Source organism: Aegilops tauschii, chromosome 3, assembly GCF_002575655.3.
Source record: "Aegilops tauschii subsp. strangulata cultivar AL8/78 chromosome 3, Aet v6.0, whole genome shotgun sequence".
Taxonomy (NCBI): Eukaryota; Viridiplantae; Streptophyta; class Magnoliopsida; order Poales; family Poaceae; genus Aegilops; species Aegilops tauschii.
In genome coordinates this window covers 555,602,670-555,619,242 of record NC_053037.3, presented here as the reverse complement: position 1 = coordinate 555,619,242, position 16,573 = coordinate 555,602,670, and the positions used below count along the sequence as shown (strand labels likewise).

General features: G+C 45.2%; 1 protein-coding gene across 2 annotated transcripts; it reads right to left on the bottom strand.

Annotated features, from left to right (window-relative positions):
* Positions 1 to 10,245: 10,245 nt before the first annotated feature.
* Positions 10,246 to 15,960, bottom strand: LOC109769965 (phosphatidylinositol transfer protein CSR1). 2 transcript variants are annotated; one of them, XM_020328672.4, is made up of 4 exons: positions 15,548 to 15,960; positions 11,008 to 11,275; positions 10,663 to 10,916; positions 10,246 to 10,569 (listed from the first exon to the last, which is right to left on the bottom strand). In XM_020328672.4, the coding sequence occupies exons 1-4, from the start codon at positions 15,656 to 15,658 to the stop codon at positions 10,453 to 10,455; spliced, it is 750 nt and encodes a 249-aa protein (XP_020184261.1). In that variant the 5' UTR covers positions 15,659 to 15,960; the 3' UTR covers positions 10,246 to 10,452. The 2 variants fall into 2 exon arrangements, with proteins under 2 accessions (XP_020184261.1, XP_073367172.1); XM_073511071.1 differs by having other exon boundaries at positions 11,008 to 12,394; positions 12,981 to 15,914.
* Between the last annotated feature and the right edge of the window lie 613 nt (positions 15,961 to 16,573).

Sequence of the window (16,573 nt, the reverse complement as noted above, 5' to 3'; positions counted from 1 at the left end):
GTCGGGCGCATGGAGGCCATTCGGGGAGGAGGACTAGGACGACGGGGAGGCGAGTGGCTGCGGCGAGGGGCGGCTCCGGCTGAGCCATGGGCGACGACGGCGGCAGTGGGCGACGGGCGCGGCGGGGAGTCGTCGGTGCCCTGATCCGATCTAGATCGGGGGGTGAGGGAGAGCCAGAGAGAGTGGGGGGGGGGCGAGTGGATAGGGTTAGGGTTCCTGGTGGCTCGCGGGAGGCCATATTGGCCAGCAGGGTGGGCTGGGCCGGTTGGGCCAAGGCCCAGTTGGCCAGGGGGTTTTGTTTTATTTTATCTTTTGTTTATTTATTTCTTTCCCGTTTCTTTTAATAATTAATTTATTTTAGTTTTTGTAAAATATAATTTCAACACCTAAATTAGTATTTAGAATTACAACACTGCCACATTAATTTGGACAGCTAAAAAATAGTTGAATATTTTATTAATTTCAAAAAGGTATTTAATTAAATGTTTTGCTGCTGTTTTAATTACCTTAGTGCATCTAAACACTTTACAAAAATGTGGTTTCTGCACCAATATTATTTATGATTTATTTGCTATAACTTGAACATTTTAGTTTTAAAGTTTGAAAACTTTTGATGTTTGCTTTTAATTCAATTTTGAATTTGAATCGGTTTTGAACTAACACAAGATATCAACAGTAATCAAGGTGACGTGGCATCATTAGCAGGGAATTACTGTAGTCTAATTATCCGGGCGTCACAATTCTCCTCCACTACAAGAAATCTCGTCCCGAGATTTAAGAGGGGAGTAAGGGGGAAATGTCTGGTTACGAAATTCTAACGAATCTTCTCGATCTTGGTTGCTCTTCTCGAAGAGGTCGATCCATTACATTGTTGTCTTCATTTTTCTGTTTCAAGCCATCATGATGAAGTCAGCATCCTTTCTTCGGGAACTCCATCGTACTTACGAAAGAATAAAGGGGGTAGTCCGGGAGAACGGAATTCTGCAAGGTTAACTATCTGGTCGAAAACAACGGGGAAGGTGGCGGAAAGTAACTCTCGAATTGAAACTTAAGAAAATATCGAGAGCAAAGTAAGAAGGTACCATGAGAAGTTTTGAGCGGATAGGCAATCTTTCGATGCCTGAAACAAAGTGTGAAAGGGGGTCCAGAGCAACGAGAAAAACTATGGCGTCTGATACCAGAATTGATGATCTCTCAGAAGGTGGCTCGCGAATTACATATGAGGCCACGCGCGAGGAATAACTTTGGGAACAAAGGAGGTGTACATGAGAGTCAAGTTTCGATCCTGTGGAACTGTGGGTTATGGGCCCACCATGTGGGATAAGGCGGAAAGGGCGGTGACTTCTTGCACGATCATGTAAGTAAGGCATGTCAGAGGATAGCCTATCAGTTATGTCGGCGTCAACATCGATACCAAGGGCGAGGGACGAAGAGAACCATTTTCCTGCTCGTTGAACGAGGCGGACCATTAGGCAAAGTTCTCGTCCATCGGTGGCTACCGAAATGTCATCAACAATAGTAACAGGGTCTTGCTGACAGAGTTGTACAACCGAGGTGTTTACATAAGCAGGGAAATATTACTGCTTATATCATATAGATCACAAGAAAGGTTAAACAAAACAATGGAAAAGGAAAAGGTGATCATCAGATTAAATAGAACAATGGAATGGAAAATGTGTTTAAACACATTATTCAGGGGTATATCCTTCCCAAGGACAAGCAGAGCATGATATCCATGACAGGGTATAACGTATAGGATCCTTTAGGAAAGGGGAGAGAAATTTCAAGACATTACCCATACAACAGTGTTTGGATAATCTGATAAAGAAAATTTAGCATTTTGCTTCAAATGTTCTTATTGAAAATCGGAGTACCACATACATGCTTCGAGGTAGCATTGACACGGTCTTCAGGCAAAGGTCGGACTTTGGATACTCAATGGATTCATCAGGAACAACTTATTGAATATGTCTTTCAATTTCCTCATGGAAGAATGGTTAACATTGCTAAAATGGAACTATAACAATAGGCCCTCCGGCCAGGTGTGCTAGGCATGACATCACCTTACCGGGTCATATAAAGACCAATGTTATAACTCTTGGAAATATGTTCCAACCATCATATCTGACCGACATTCAGATCTGATTGGTGTCAGGATACCTCAGGGTCAGGATCGCCCTGAGAAGAGAAAGGTGCGACACAAATTATCGAGATGACTTTGTAAGATTCTCGGGAAATGAACCATGGAAGCGAGTTCCAAAACAAGAGTTCATCATTAAACCAAGGAGAGGATGAGGGGGTGGCTGATGGACTCAGCGACAATTCCTCGAGATTTCCAAAAAGATGGATTACCACAATCATGTGAACAAGGAGATAACATTTGTCAGATCAATTGATATAATGATGTATGTTCGAGGAAAACACACACAATTAAACATTGGTTGAAAGGTGCACCCGAGATATGGGCTTAGGTAGGAACGATGTCAGAATGGTTTTTCATTAACCGATGGTCTAAGAATGAACTGTCGACCATTAACTTCAAGCAATAGGGTTGCTAGAAGTTTGGAATTACAAAGCACATTTCATTTGTTGGTATTTCGGTTAGCAACAATACAGGGACCAAGAATTGAACGGAGATTGCGAGAAGTATCACTTGAATCAAGAATTCTTAAGAGGTGGTGAAATTCTCACGACATTCTTGACATAAAAGATGGTAATACTTCAAGGTAAAGAAGAACAAATGATGGGTAGCAAGGAACTCAAGGAATAACACAGAACACGAACAAGTTTGTGTTGAACGGAAGGCAATAAAGTGGTCGATGATTAACACAAATCATCGAGGGCAAGGATGGTATTTCTCATCATGAATTCAATTGATATCCTGGAAGAGCTTAGAATGCTGATGATGATCACGACACGTTTGTCGAGAGATTCCATGAAGATGTAATCGATCAGCGATGACATCAAGTCAAAGGAATGATGAAGCGAAAGGTTATTGGAACCATGGGTACGACACTAACTCAAAATCAAGTTTGTCGTTCAAGGAGAAATGATATGACGAGGAAGATCGACGTAAGCTTAGCTCATCATCGAAAATTGTGCTCCGGGAAGAAGGACCAGGTGGCACAGTTAAAAGTTTGCACGATAATGATATAGCCGATAAGGCTAGGAATGACTTGAAGGATTATTAAACTCGTAAGCAACGTAAATTACTTAGAGTTATTGAATGGGAGTGCGGAATCGATTCACTTATCAGTGTTCTCGAGTGACTAATAACTCAGAACCTGGGGGAATCTGAAATCGGTGAGAAGCAATACTAGATGAAGACTCGCAGGAAGCAACACAATTCTCGGGATACCAGAGGGTAATACTCGACGAAGATCAAAATAGAGGTTGTGAAGATGTATCGATCAACAAAAGGCAAGTGCTTTAACTTGTCTGAGAAATGGAATCAAGGAGAAAATGTGGTCAGAACCACGATTGCAAATGATCAATACACAGATACCAGACGATATCATGTCAAGGAAATAGTTATTATTACAAGAAGCTTCTATGATAGGATCTACATCGTGTCCATGGGCATGAACACAAAGTTCAAGGTCGACTCCCACTTCTCCAATGCATAACCTTCATTCACTTCTCATTTTCGAAGAAGTTGTAGTATTGAAATTTTATCTGGCAAAATACCAGAAGAGTATGACTCGTGAAAACTTTCGAGTTCATACATATTAAGGAAGGCATAGGTTCAACCCATCAGGGTATCGTGGAAACATATACCACAAGCTTCAATAGTAATTATCACCAGCTCGAAAGCAAAGCATGGTTGGCCAAATCAGAGAATAGGATTTACCAATGGTATTATGTATCAGGGAAAAGAACTTCTCGAGGTTTTCATAGATGAAGGACACTGTCGGATGATAATTCAACAAAAGATCTGACGTTCCATAACGGAGCTTATGTGAGCATTAACACAAAGTCAGAGGAAGAAATAATGCAAGGGCATTGGATTACAGAAACAACTAACTAATTCAAAGCTCAATGCAAAGAAATTTATGATTTCCAAATCAAGGGATCAGAAGCAATCGTTCTGATCGAAAACGAATTAGTTCAATAGACTTAGAAGCACAACCGATCAAGGCATTGATTGGTCAAGAACCAGCTCATATCCAAATGACGTCTGAGCCGGAAGAATAATCCTAGGATTCGACTGATGATTATGAACATTTGCAACTTATTGAATCAATGGACTCAAAATGATAGTGACAAAGGAGGCAAATAAGATTACTATACTTATGGGATTAACCATAATGTAAGCAAGCAAGAATTTCAAGAACAACAGGCTGTTGAGGATTTTTGAAAGATCAAATAGTATTTCAAAGACTTTGGTGAAACACATGAACAACTAGGGAGAAACAAATCCTCGATGGGTGTGTGAGGATTAATTTGTAGGTGTATTCAGGTGACAAAGAACTGCAAGGCAGTAAGCTCAAAGGATTCTCGGAACAACGGAGAGCAGTTCGAGGCATCTTGTAATAACAAGATCAATGGGATTGAATGTAAGAATGGCAGGTGTATGCAGTTATCCATAAGGATATAACAGTGGTAGGGAATTTGCAAGGACGGTAGGCACAAGTGTCTCGGGAGAACATCCTAGAGTATCTTCGAAATCTTCTGGTGCAGTAGCCGATCATCTGTAATAAGGGCTCTCCGGAAGGATATGATCACGAGATCCTAATGTTAGAGTTAGTAATTTCATTTTAACCCGAATAGAAGAGAGATAAGAGTCCCAGAGTATAGACGAGGAATAAAAGATCCTAATACAACCCAATGGTGACGTGGGCCTGTAAGCCACACGGCCATGTTAGTAAAAGTTTAGCAAGGACAAGACTCGACTTCGGCCAAGGAGTGTGGAAGGGGGATTCCTACAGGCAGTCGGCTCTGATACCAACTTGTGACGCCCCCGATTCAATCATACACTAATCATGCACGCAAACGTGTACGATCAAGATCAAGGACTCACGGGAAGATATCACAAGACAACTCTAAAACATAAATAAGTCATACAAGCATCATAATACAAGCCAGGGGCCTCGAGGGCTCGAATACAAGTGCTCGATCATAGACGAGTCAGCAGAAACAACAATATCTGAGTACAGACATAAGTTAAACAAGTTTGCCTTCAGAAGGCTAGCACAAACTGGGATACAGATCGAAAGAGGCACAGGCCTCCTGCCTGGGATCCTCCTAAACTACTCCTGGTCGTCGTCAGCGGCCTACACGTAGTAGTAGGCACCTCCAGTGTAGTAGGAGTCGTCGTCGACGGTGGCGTCTAGCTCCTGGGCTCCAGCATCTGGTTGCCATAACCAGGAAAAAAGGAAAGGGGGAAAAAGGGGGAGAAAAGTAACCGTGAGTACTCATCCAAAGTACTCGCAAGCAAGGATCTACACTACATATGCATGGGTATCTGTGTAAAGGGGCAATATCGGTGGACTGAACTGCAGAATGCCAGAATAAGAGGGGGGTAGCTAGTCCTGTCGAAGACTACGCTTCTGGCAGCCTCCATCTTGCAGCATGTAGAAGAGAGTAGATGGTAAGTTCACCAAGTATCATCGCATAGCATAATCCTACCCGGCGATCCTCTCCTCGTTGCCCTGTTAGAGAGTGGTCACCGGGTTATATCTGGCACTTGGAAGGGTGTGTTTTATTAAGTATCCGGTTCTAGTTGTCATAAGGTCAAGGTACAACTCCAAGTCGTCCTGCTACCGAAGATCACGGCTATTCGAATAGATAAACTTCCCTGCAGGGGTGCACCACATTACCCAACACGCTCGATCCCATTTGGCCGGACACACTTTCCTGGGTCATGCCCGGCCACGGAAGATCAACACGTCGCAGCCCCACCTAGGCACAACAGAGAGGTCAGCACGCTGGTCTAAATCCTATGGCGCAGGGGTCTGGGCCCATCGCCCTTTGCACACCTGCACATTGCGAACGCGGCCGGAAGCAGACCTAGCCTAGCAGGCGTTTCAGTCCAATCCGGCGCGCGCCGCTCAGCCGCTGACGTCACGAAGGCTTCGGCTGATACCACGACGCCGAGTGCCCATAACTGTTCCCGCGTAGTTGGTTAGTGCGTATAGGCCAGTGGCCAGACTCAGATCAAATACCAAGAACTCGTTAAGCGTGTTATTTGGAAATAACCGCGAACGCCGACTAGGGCCAGGCCCACCTCTCTCCTAGGTGGTCTCAGCCTGCCCTGTCGCTCCGCCACAAAGTAACAGTCGGGGGCCGTCGGGAACCCAGTTCCACCTCTACCGGGATGCAGCCACCTGCCCATTCAGCCCCTATCTCCGAACAGTATCATAAGTAATGTAACAGTATAAGGTATATAGTATATGCCCGTGATCACCTCCCGAAGTGATCACGGCCATGTAGTATAGCATGGCAGACGGACAAGAGTGTAGGGCCACTGATGGAATACTAGCATCCTCTACTAAGCATGTAGGATTGCAGGTAAAGGTAACAACACTAGTAGCAAGGACAGGCTATGCATCAGGATAGGATAAACGGAAAGCAGTAACATGCTACCCTACTCTAATGCAAGTAGTATAGAGAAGAATAGGCGATATCTGGTGATCAAGGGGGGGGGGCTTGCCTGGAAGCTCAGCCGAGAAGGAGGGGTTGTCAACACCGTAGTCGTACTGGGTAGCAGCGGCGTCGGTCTCGTAGTCTACCGGAGAGAAGAGGGGGAAGAAACAATAAATATAATGCAAACATAAGCATGACGATGCATGACATGACAATGAGCGGTATTAGGTGTGCCCTAACGCGGTGGAAGGTGATACCGGCGAAGGGGGGAAACATCCGGGAAAGTATTGCCGGTGTTTCGCGTTTTCGGACAGATGAACCGGAGGGGAAAGTTGCGCGTTCTCTATGCTAGGGACATGTGGTGGACGAACGGGATGCGTATTTGTATTCGTCTCGTCGTTCTGAGTGACTTTCATGTACAAAGTTTTTCCATCCGAGCTACGGTTTATTTTATATTAATTTTAAAAGATTTAATCAATTTTTGGATTTAATAAATTAATTTAATTCGAAAATTAATTAATGCATCAGCATGATGTCAGCATGACATCAGCATTCAACGTTGACCTGGTCAACCTGACAGGTGGGTCCCACTTGTGAGGGACTGTTTAGTTAACTAACAGTAGTTAACTAGGTTAGTTAGTTAATTAGGTTAATTAAGCATAATTAATTAAGTTAATTAACCTAGTTAATTAATTAATTAATTAATATTTTTATTTCTTATTATTATTTTATTCCTTTTTTTAAACGTTCTGGGGCGTGGGTCCCTGTGTCATTGGGCCAAAGGGCCACATCGGGTCGGGCTAACGGGCGCCGCCCGAACGGGCGAGGGGAATGCGGGCGACGGGCGAACGGGTGCGGGCGCTCGCACCCGAGGCCAAGAGGGCCTCGGTGGCCGGCGACGGCGGGAGCAGCGGGGCCGCGCGAGGCCGCGGCGGAGCGCGCTGGGCGCAGTGGGGAACGGCATGGGTGCGCGCGAGGGAGCAACGGGGCGCGGCAGTCGGCGGGGCGTGGCTCAGGCGAGGCCGGGCGGTGGCCGGAGGCGTATGCGACCAGGCGGAGGGGGGCCATGCGTGGGCGGCTGCGGGTGCGCGCGGTGCGGTGAGCAGGCGGCAACGGAGGCGAGCGGCTGCAGCGAGGGGCGGCTCCGGCTGAGCCACGGGCGACGACGGCGGCAGTGGGCGACGGGCGCGGCGGGGAGTCGTCGGTGCCCTGGTCCGATCTAGATCGGGGGGTGAGGGAGACCAGAGAGAGTGGGGGGGAGTGGATAGGGTTAGGGTTCCTGGTGGCTCGCGGGAGGCCATATAGGCCAGCGGGGTGGGCTGGGCCGGTTGGGCCAAAGCCCAGTTGGCCAGGGGGTTTTGTTTTATTTTATCTTTTGTTTATTTATTTCTTTCCTATTTCTTTTAATAATTAGTTTATTTTAGTTTCTGTAAAATATAATTTCAACACCTAAATTAGTATTTAGAATTACAACACTGCCACATTAATTTGGACAGCTAAATAAAATAGTTTAATATTTTATTAATTTGAAAAAGGTATTTAATTAAATGTTTTGCTGCTGTTTTAATTACCTTAGTGCATCTAAACACTTTACAAAAATGTGGTTTCTGCACCTATATTATTTATGATTTATTTGCTATAACTTGAACATTTTAGTTTTAATGTTTGAAAACTTTTGATGTTTGCTTTTAATTCAATTTTGAATTTGAATCGGTTTTGAACTAACGCGAGATTATCAACAGTAATCGAGGTGACGTGGCATCATTAGCAGGGAATTATTGTAGTCTAATTATCCGGGCGTCACAGCGTGCCGGTTATGAGGCTGCCGCAGCCACCTGCCACCAATCCATCTTTAGTGCTATACTGCTGGATGTACCTCGCCCGGTCTAGCTGCCGTCGACGCCACCATGCATCCTGCGCTCGTCCATCATCGCACGCCCACCGGCGAGACCCCGCTGCTCCATGCCGCTGAGACCCGCCGTTGTCGACGTGTCAGATACCACGCCGCTCCTCCTCTTGTCCCCTCCAGCCAACACTTGCTCCAAAACGATGCCCCCAGGAGGGAGAACGACATCGAAACGTCGCCATCGTCCGATCCGGTAGATCAAGATCTAGGGTTTCCCCCGGAACCTTCCGATCAGGTTGACGTGACGTGCAGCGACGATGCCTTGAGAAGGGAACGACGTCCGAGACGCCGTCATCGTCCGCCATGACTGAAGTTAGGCACGATTTTCACCGGAAGCCACGGCGTCCCAATCTCGCGGTTGGCTGGAACGGAGCCCTCCGCCGAACCGGTGACGCCGCCGCCGATCCGGTCCCACCACCGTGCGACGCCCCCGATGGAGATCCCGATCGAGATCGAAGACGACCTCGACCGAAACCCCGCCACCAGCACCGCCGCACCGCGCCACCTCCTCCTAGCCCAGTCGTCGCCGGATCCAGCCGTCCCCGCCTTCGGGAGACCAGCCGGACGAGGCGCCCTTTGTCCCCGAGCAGACGACCCGCGCCGCCGCCACGAGGACCAGAGGAAGGAGGGAGTGCCCCGCCGCCGCCCGCGCCGCACAGGCTTCGCCCGGCGGGCGCACTCCGACGGCGGCAAGGGGAAGGAGACGCTGACGAGGCGGCGGCGGCGGCCGTCGATCTAGATCTCCCGAGATGCGCACCCGGGGCTCGCCGCGGGAGCGGGGAAGGAGCGAGACCATAAATAACTCTTTAATAGCGTCCTTGTGTGTTTTGAACTTCTTACATGATATTTATTTTGTTCTAAGTAGTAATATCGTCTCGTTGTTATCAATGAGGTGCACGACATATTTTTATTTTTGATTTAGAGAGAGACTAATTGCTTTTGAATGAATTTCATCAATCATCACTACAACATATGGTGATATCTGTAACGAAATGACTTGACGAGGAAAAAACCCAGGCATGTATATGTGCACTTCTAGGAGAGGTTGACACAATCTATGACGGAACCTGGAAAACTGACATAGAACTGCAACCAACTCTGTCATTTAAGTTAAGTGGGCCATGTGTGGGCACTTCTATGACAATTTCAGCACCATCCTTGATGAAGGTCCGACCATCATGGAAGTAGGCCACATCCATGACGTAGTGTTCTGTCATATTTTCGATTTGTTTGGTCAATTTCATCTGGTAATGCCCTAGGTTCCTTAGCCTCAGAATTCATGGAACCAAATGTTGCCTACATGGCACCACCGACGGGACCCACCGGTCAGATTTGGCGTCAATAGGTGCTAATCAAGCGTTCAGTGTTTTTGGCAAACTGTCAGCACAATACTGGCCGGTTTCTGGAAAGAAAGACATAAGCCGGTAGTTTTTGATTTAGGGTCCACAAATGTGGTAGTTTTCTGTAATTTACTCCCTGGACGGTCAATGACTTTGTCCACCTCGGGCTCGGCAGTGGCGGTGCTCGCGTTCCCCTCTTGAGGGCATTGTTGTGGAGGCTAGGTGTCCTAGGTCGTATCATGGCTTTGTAATCGGGTAGTCATGTGCTAGTGTGTCGGCGGCATAGTCGGGTGCGTTTATGTTGTCCTATTATCTAGGGATCTGCTGTCTCAGAGAACTTCCTCACCACATTGTATCGTTCGGTCATATATCCTTAATGTTTTTGCTTTATATATAAAGCGGGGCGAGAGCCTGTTTCGAACCGTCAATGACTTCGTTAATTCGAAAGCGCTTCGTCTCGAGCCTTCATTCTAAAATACCGGATTTGATCATAAATTATCCTACAAAACAGACAGTGACGGTGCGAGCTAGCAGCGCATCTCTCCCCCAATTACATCCACAAGAGCCCTTGTTTGTCTCGGTACTAGGTACATCGATTGATCGATCGTACGTTGTAGCTAGCTAGTCGTCGGTGAGGGGGACAGTGGGCAGCTTCCCGCCGTACATCTCCGGCACCTGGCTCTCGTCCATCTCCCGCCGCAGAGTCTCCTCCAAGTTCTTGTCATCCACGAACACGAACTGCATCCGCGCGCAAACAGTTAACCAAGCAGAGCAACACTGACATCTTCATTTTGAACAATCGGTTCTCAGTTGTAGAGATAACGCACGCACCTTGTCCCTGGTGTTGGTGTCGATGAAGGGGTACACCATCTTCCAGGCCTTCATGAAGATGTAGGGCACGTGGACCATGAGCGCCTTGCCCAGCCGCTCCGGGTAGTAGCCCTGCATGATCTCGATGGCCGCGATGTAGGCGCGCACGTCCGAGTTGGCGTACCCCCACCCTTTCAGGTCCACGATGCACATGAACTTGTCCTGCCCCCTCGGGATCCTGGCACTGATCCTGTCCAGCAGGTACACAACTAGTCCTGCAAAAAAGAGACGAAAGTGCATGATATGATCAAGTTACATTGCATTGGCAGATAGCTTGGATCATCTGGAGCATGTGCGTGCACGCACGCTTGTGCTCCGCCATGTCGCGGTCGGCGGAGAAGTGCTTGGCGGGGAAGACGAGCAGGACGGGGCGGCCGGCGCGGTCGACGCCGCCCATGCGGGCCTTGTCCTGCGACAGCTCCGTCCGCACCAGATCGGCCGGCATCACGCCGCCGACGCCGCCCGGCACGGCCTCCCGCCTCCACGCCACGAACTTGAGCAGCATCGCCGAGGCCTTGCCCACGTCGTGGTCGCGCGCGCGCAGGAACCTCCGCAGCGTCATGTTGTCCACCTCCTGCAGTAAAATTACTTACTTCCAAGGGTTTGCCATTCTAAAGCAGCTGTCAGGCCTACATTAGCAGACCGTTTCTGAAACCCATTCATTTGTCTAAGATTCAAACCTGAACTATCAAAACTAGCTATGAATCAACCGGCAGATCCTATTTAACCCGCGCGTGCGCCGCGGCTTCGTTGAAGCGCAGGAGCAGCGGTGCGAGACAAGCCGGCCCACTTCGAGCATTAAAGCAGTGCCACGAAACCGGTTTTGGGGACCTTCTAGAAGGTACCCTAATCCGGTTTCTTTCTGTTTTTTTTCTTCTTTTTGCAGGTTTTACGATTTTTCACGTTTTTTTTTCTGTTTTTCTTCTGATTATGTTTCTATTTATTTTATTTTTCCTTTCCTTTTATTTTATCCTTTTTGGTTTATTTTGTTTCCAAAAAATGTTTGAAATTCCAAAATTTGTTCATGATTTCATAAAAAATCATGGTTTTCAAATTTTGTTCAGCATATATCTCAGAAATGTTCATTGCGTATCTAAATATTGTTCAATGTGTACCACAAAAATATTCACCATCTAGTTAAAAACTGTTCGCCGTATATTACAAAAATGTTGAATGCATATTTAAAATTTGTTCAGCGTATATCACAAAAAGTTCAATGTATATTTTTAAAATTGTTTATGTTTTTGCTATCTCAAATTTTTTGTTCATCTTTTCAATAATTATTCATGTTTGAAAAGTTTGTTTGAATTCCAAATTTTGTTCATGTTTTGTGAAAAAATGTTCATGGTTTTAAAAGTATCCATGTTGTCAAATTTTGTTCGGAATTCTCTATTTATTGTTCTCGATTTTCTTTAGTTGTTCTAAAATTTTCAAAAGATATTTGGTACTTTAAACACTCGTGCTGCTTACCTATCAGTAGAACTTTTCAGCCCGATTGGTTAGGTTCTTAACTTCACAAGATGGACGTATCGAGTTCAAGCTCTTGTTAGCGCGGGACTTTTTGGCGATTTTTTTACGCGCTCGAATTCTTATCCTACAAATGGGCCCGCCCATCTGCGTCTACCTTCAGCGAAAGCTCCTCTGTTTGACGCTAACAAGCGTCTCAAACAGGAGCTGCTGAATCAACCCTCACCTTTCCGGGAGCAACTAGTTAACGAGCGCTCCTTCGGGAGCCTCGCAACGATCAGCGCCACTTGGCGCGCTCTCAGCCATTCGCCACGTGTCGCGCTCTGGACGCTCCCTCCAGATTTTATTTTTTTTATTTTTCCGCACGCGTTTTCGGCTTTTTAAACGGTTTTTTCCCGGGTTTTTTCGACGTTTTAGTTTTTCCCCGGTCTTTCGTGAAAAGTCACGTTTTTTTTCGCGAGAGGCACAGTTGTGCTTTAGCGAGAGTCACGGCCGTGCCTCTTTCGAAAAGGGAAAAAACCGTGCTCCTGGTTTGGTTTTTTCGACGGGTTTTTTCGTCCGGTTTTTTTCGTGAAAAAAAAGTTCGTCAAAACCTATCAACATGGGATCTAGTTTTGAAGATCTCGACGCGAGGAATCCAATGGTGAAAACGGTTTGAGATTTGGACGCACGGTTTAAGAGATAAAACGTTTTGAATAAACGAATCTACGAAAAAAGGGAAAACTCCCAGGTTGCGAGGTGCGCCACTTGTCGTGACCTGGGAAGATGGAATGTTCTTTGCAATGAGTACTCCTTAATTAGTGATTTCGCACCTTTCCTCAAACCGATTTTCTCCAAGTTGCCCTAGTTTTGGGTCGTTAACCGACCAGTCGGTATCCCAGTCAGCATCACGTCAGCAAACCCACTAAAATTAAATCTGCAGAACTTTTTTTTGTTAGAAGTACACTTCAAGTACATTTTCACTCCCTTTTTTGTTTAAATTTTGATCGAATTCTTAATTCTGTTAGGTAAAAATGTTTCAAAAGTTTGTCACAATGATCACTATATCAGTGTTAGTTTGACAAAAAAATTCAAAAAATCTGGACAAAATCAATTTTTTAGTATTTTTTATACCAAAAAGTGTTTTTTTAAATAAATTGGCAAAAGTGTGTGAAACTTTCCCATAATGATCTATATTAGTGTTAAATTTTCAAAGTGTTTCCAAAAGAATCTGGGCAAATTCATTTTTTGGTAAAAAAAAAGATTATATCAAAAAGGGGCTGAAAATGAAATTACAGTGTATTTTTATATTTGTTCTTAAAAATGTCTGAAACATTCCCAGAATGATCAATATATGAGTGTTGATTTTACAGGTTTTTATTCTTATTTTTTCGGGACACTTTTATTTTGATAAAAAATTGATCGGAAAAGGGGCTGGAAATGTAATGTTAGTTTAGTTTTATTTTTTTCTAGCAATGTGTGTGAAACTTTCCCATAATGATCGTTATATTAGTATTGATTTAAAAATATTTTAAATTTTTTATGGACACTTCAACTTTTTGCGCAAATTTAGACCCAAAAAGGAGCTGCAAATATAATTTAAGTATATTTTTAAAGATGTCTGGCAACAATGTATGAAACTTTCCAGAAATGATGAGTATATTAGTTTTGATTATTTAAAAAAAATTCACTTTTTTGAACATTTCCATTTTCTGGTAATTAAATTAAATGAGATTGGTTATGTGGTTGTTGACCTGCCGATCAACGGTTAAAAGCAGGGCCTACTCAGTTAAAGCCGGTCTGAGGAGAGGGGAGAGTTGATATCTAGGCGGTTTTGATAGTTCATGGTTGAATTTTAGATGGTTATGTAGTTCTGGGTTGTATGTTAGACAAATGGAAGAGTTCGGGTTGTAATATGGACTTCCTTCAAACAAAAACTACCAGTAATTTTGAAAATATTTCGCTAAAAATGTAATTTTGAAAATATGGTAATTTTGGTTGGAGATAAATGTTGGATGTACATTTCAACAGTTGAAATTGTTGACTTAGGAAAAATATATTTCCCAATCAACCTAGAAATTTCACTACCTTAAGTACTGCTAGTCCTCATAAATCTCAGTATTGAAGTTGTGCCAAATATAGTGTATAAGGTAGGTTACAGTTAGACTCTGAGTTGTATTATGCCTAGATGAGGTAGGAGTTGGGTCCTAATAGGACACTTGTATCATAAGCCTCCTATCTAATGTGAGGGTAGACACATGATGTAACCTATGCTAATATAATAGCACAAGCACGCAAGGAGAGCCAGCGACGCGTGCCGGTGTCTAAGTGCCCAGTGTACAGTATTGTGACGGTATTATGGGGAGGAGCGTCCGTAGTCATGTATCGGGATGTAGGTGAGTTCGATGAACCTCGTTAACAAATCTCGGTGCCGTGGCTCGTGTGGTCGCTTTGTCCTCGGAAGCAGGACAACGTGCTTCGGATTTATTCTAGCACTCAGTTCAGCCTTCCATGATACTGTCAAGATATTTAATTAACTGAGTTGCACGAGACTCTGCGTCGATCGATTGATATGCACAAATCCTCAAAGAATCTCAGCCGCTCAGCCCCAGCTAATGCAGTATGGTTTATTTTAGCTAGATCAACCATGGTCACTTGGTCCGATCGATAAAGGCTTGATTACCATTTTTTCGTGATCCAGCATATTCCGTTGTGAAAGAAAACTACAGGGGCCATGCTTCACGTGGCCTGGTAGATGTGAGGTGGTGCACACACACCCTGCCCGTATCTTTCTTTTACCAGTAGTATATGATTAGTCAACGATATTGATCAGTTTCTTAAGATGAAGCCCATCAGCTAGCTTAGTTTAATCTATCCATGCCATGATCTCAAAGATCTCAACCGGTAGGCATGTTACTATAACTATCGGTTGAGATCTCTTTACTATTCCTAAAAAAAGGTAATTATGTTACTAGACACCAAGATATTAGCAGTGCATGTCATAGGTAAAGTCCAAGTGTACTCCATTTGGTATCATATTAGCATTAATAGATGTCCCTTCATATCAGCAGTATATGTTGCTGTAGAAGGGGGGCAAGTTGCTGCTCTAAACTACTAACTAATTAACACTACCACTTCTGTAGTATAGCACTGTAGCTGTACCCTAGACAGAGGAAACATGAAAGCTGACCGGTCACGAGGAACAGATCGACGAGGCCGGGCGGGGAAAGCAAACCACTAGATCAATCGCACATTTTTTTAGCAACTACGGTTAATTGCACATCATCGCCAGTAAACTAAGACAGCAGAGAAATTCTCTCGAAAAGCAGAGCATCAAAGAACAAGAATTAACAGTCAATCGCCGATTCATCTGTCAAAGAGCTATCGGCTGCGTGTGTACCTTGACATGCGGGTCCTGGGCCTCCGCCATGGCCTTGAGCTCGGCGACCTTGAGCCACTCCCCTTCCCCTGCGTCCCCTCCCCCTCCTCCTCCTCCTCCGCTGCTCGCCATCGGTCTCCCTCTTCAACTAGGGGCAGGCTGGGGTGCAACCTACTGGCAAGGCGAGTGAGCACGCTTGGAGGGCGGAGGAGTAGCCGGAGGGGAGAAAGATCTCGACTCGAATAGTAGAGGAGGGGGATAGGGAAGGAGGCGAATAGTAGTGGTGTGCACGAGCTTGACTAGATGTTATCGGAGGGAGACCGGTGGTGGGATATTGGGAGCGAGAGGTGTGCAGTGCAGGGATTCTTCGTTTCTCCGGCTTGTCCTCTCGTGGGCTTAATTTGTTTTCTTGCGTTTTTTCTCTTCCATTAGTCAGCACTCAGCAATCGCGATGGCTCTGGTGTGGGTATCGGGTGTGTTTATTCTGGACCCCAAGTTTTCTCCATCAAATGTCTACCCAATTTTTAGGGCCAGGACTTTCCCTGCCCATAATATTTGGCGCCAGGATTTCCCCAAGAATATACGACCAACAAAGAGAAGCATATATATTTTCCTTATAAAATGAAAATTATATACTTTTCAATTGCCCTGGTAATGGTCACCGTGAGGAGGCGACGCAAAGTCGATCGACCCCACTTTTTGTAGCCTCTCCATGAATGACTCCCCGCTTGGATAACTCGACCTGCATTTCTGTTGTTCTTTTCTTTTTTGATAAAAGAAATATATTAATATCAAGATGATACCAAATACACCTAGACTTTGCAACAACATAATGCTTAGATTAAGTCTAAACATCAAGGATGCACACAGCCAAAGAAAAAAGAGAAAAGAAAACAAAGACAAAGCCGAAGCAAATAGATATCGTTGGTGTTGAGGTAACGGCTTCGATAGCGGATGACCAACCCTTGGAGATCGGGGTGATGTTCACCTAACTGGTTTTGCGATAGAGACGAGGGTGTGCCCTCTTTTTTATCCCCTTGTGTGTCC

Excerpts from the sequence above, each read along its gene's own strand:
- LOC109769965 (XM_020328672.4), bottom strand. The coding sequence starts at position 15,658 with ATGGCGAGCAGCGGAGGAGGAGGAGGAGGGGGAGGGGACGCAGGGGAA. Across the intron at positions 11,276-15,547 it reads CCCAGGACCCGCATGTCAAG|GAGGTGGACAACATGACGCT; the intron begins GTACACACGCAG and ends ATTTTACTGCAG. Across the intron at positions 10,570-10,662 it reads ACACCAACACCAGGGACAAG|TTCGTGTTCGTGGATGACAA; the intron begins GTGCGTGCGTTA and ends GCGCGGATGCAG.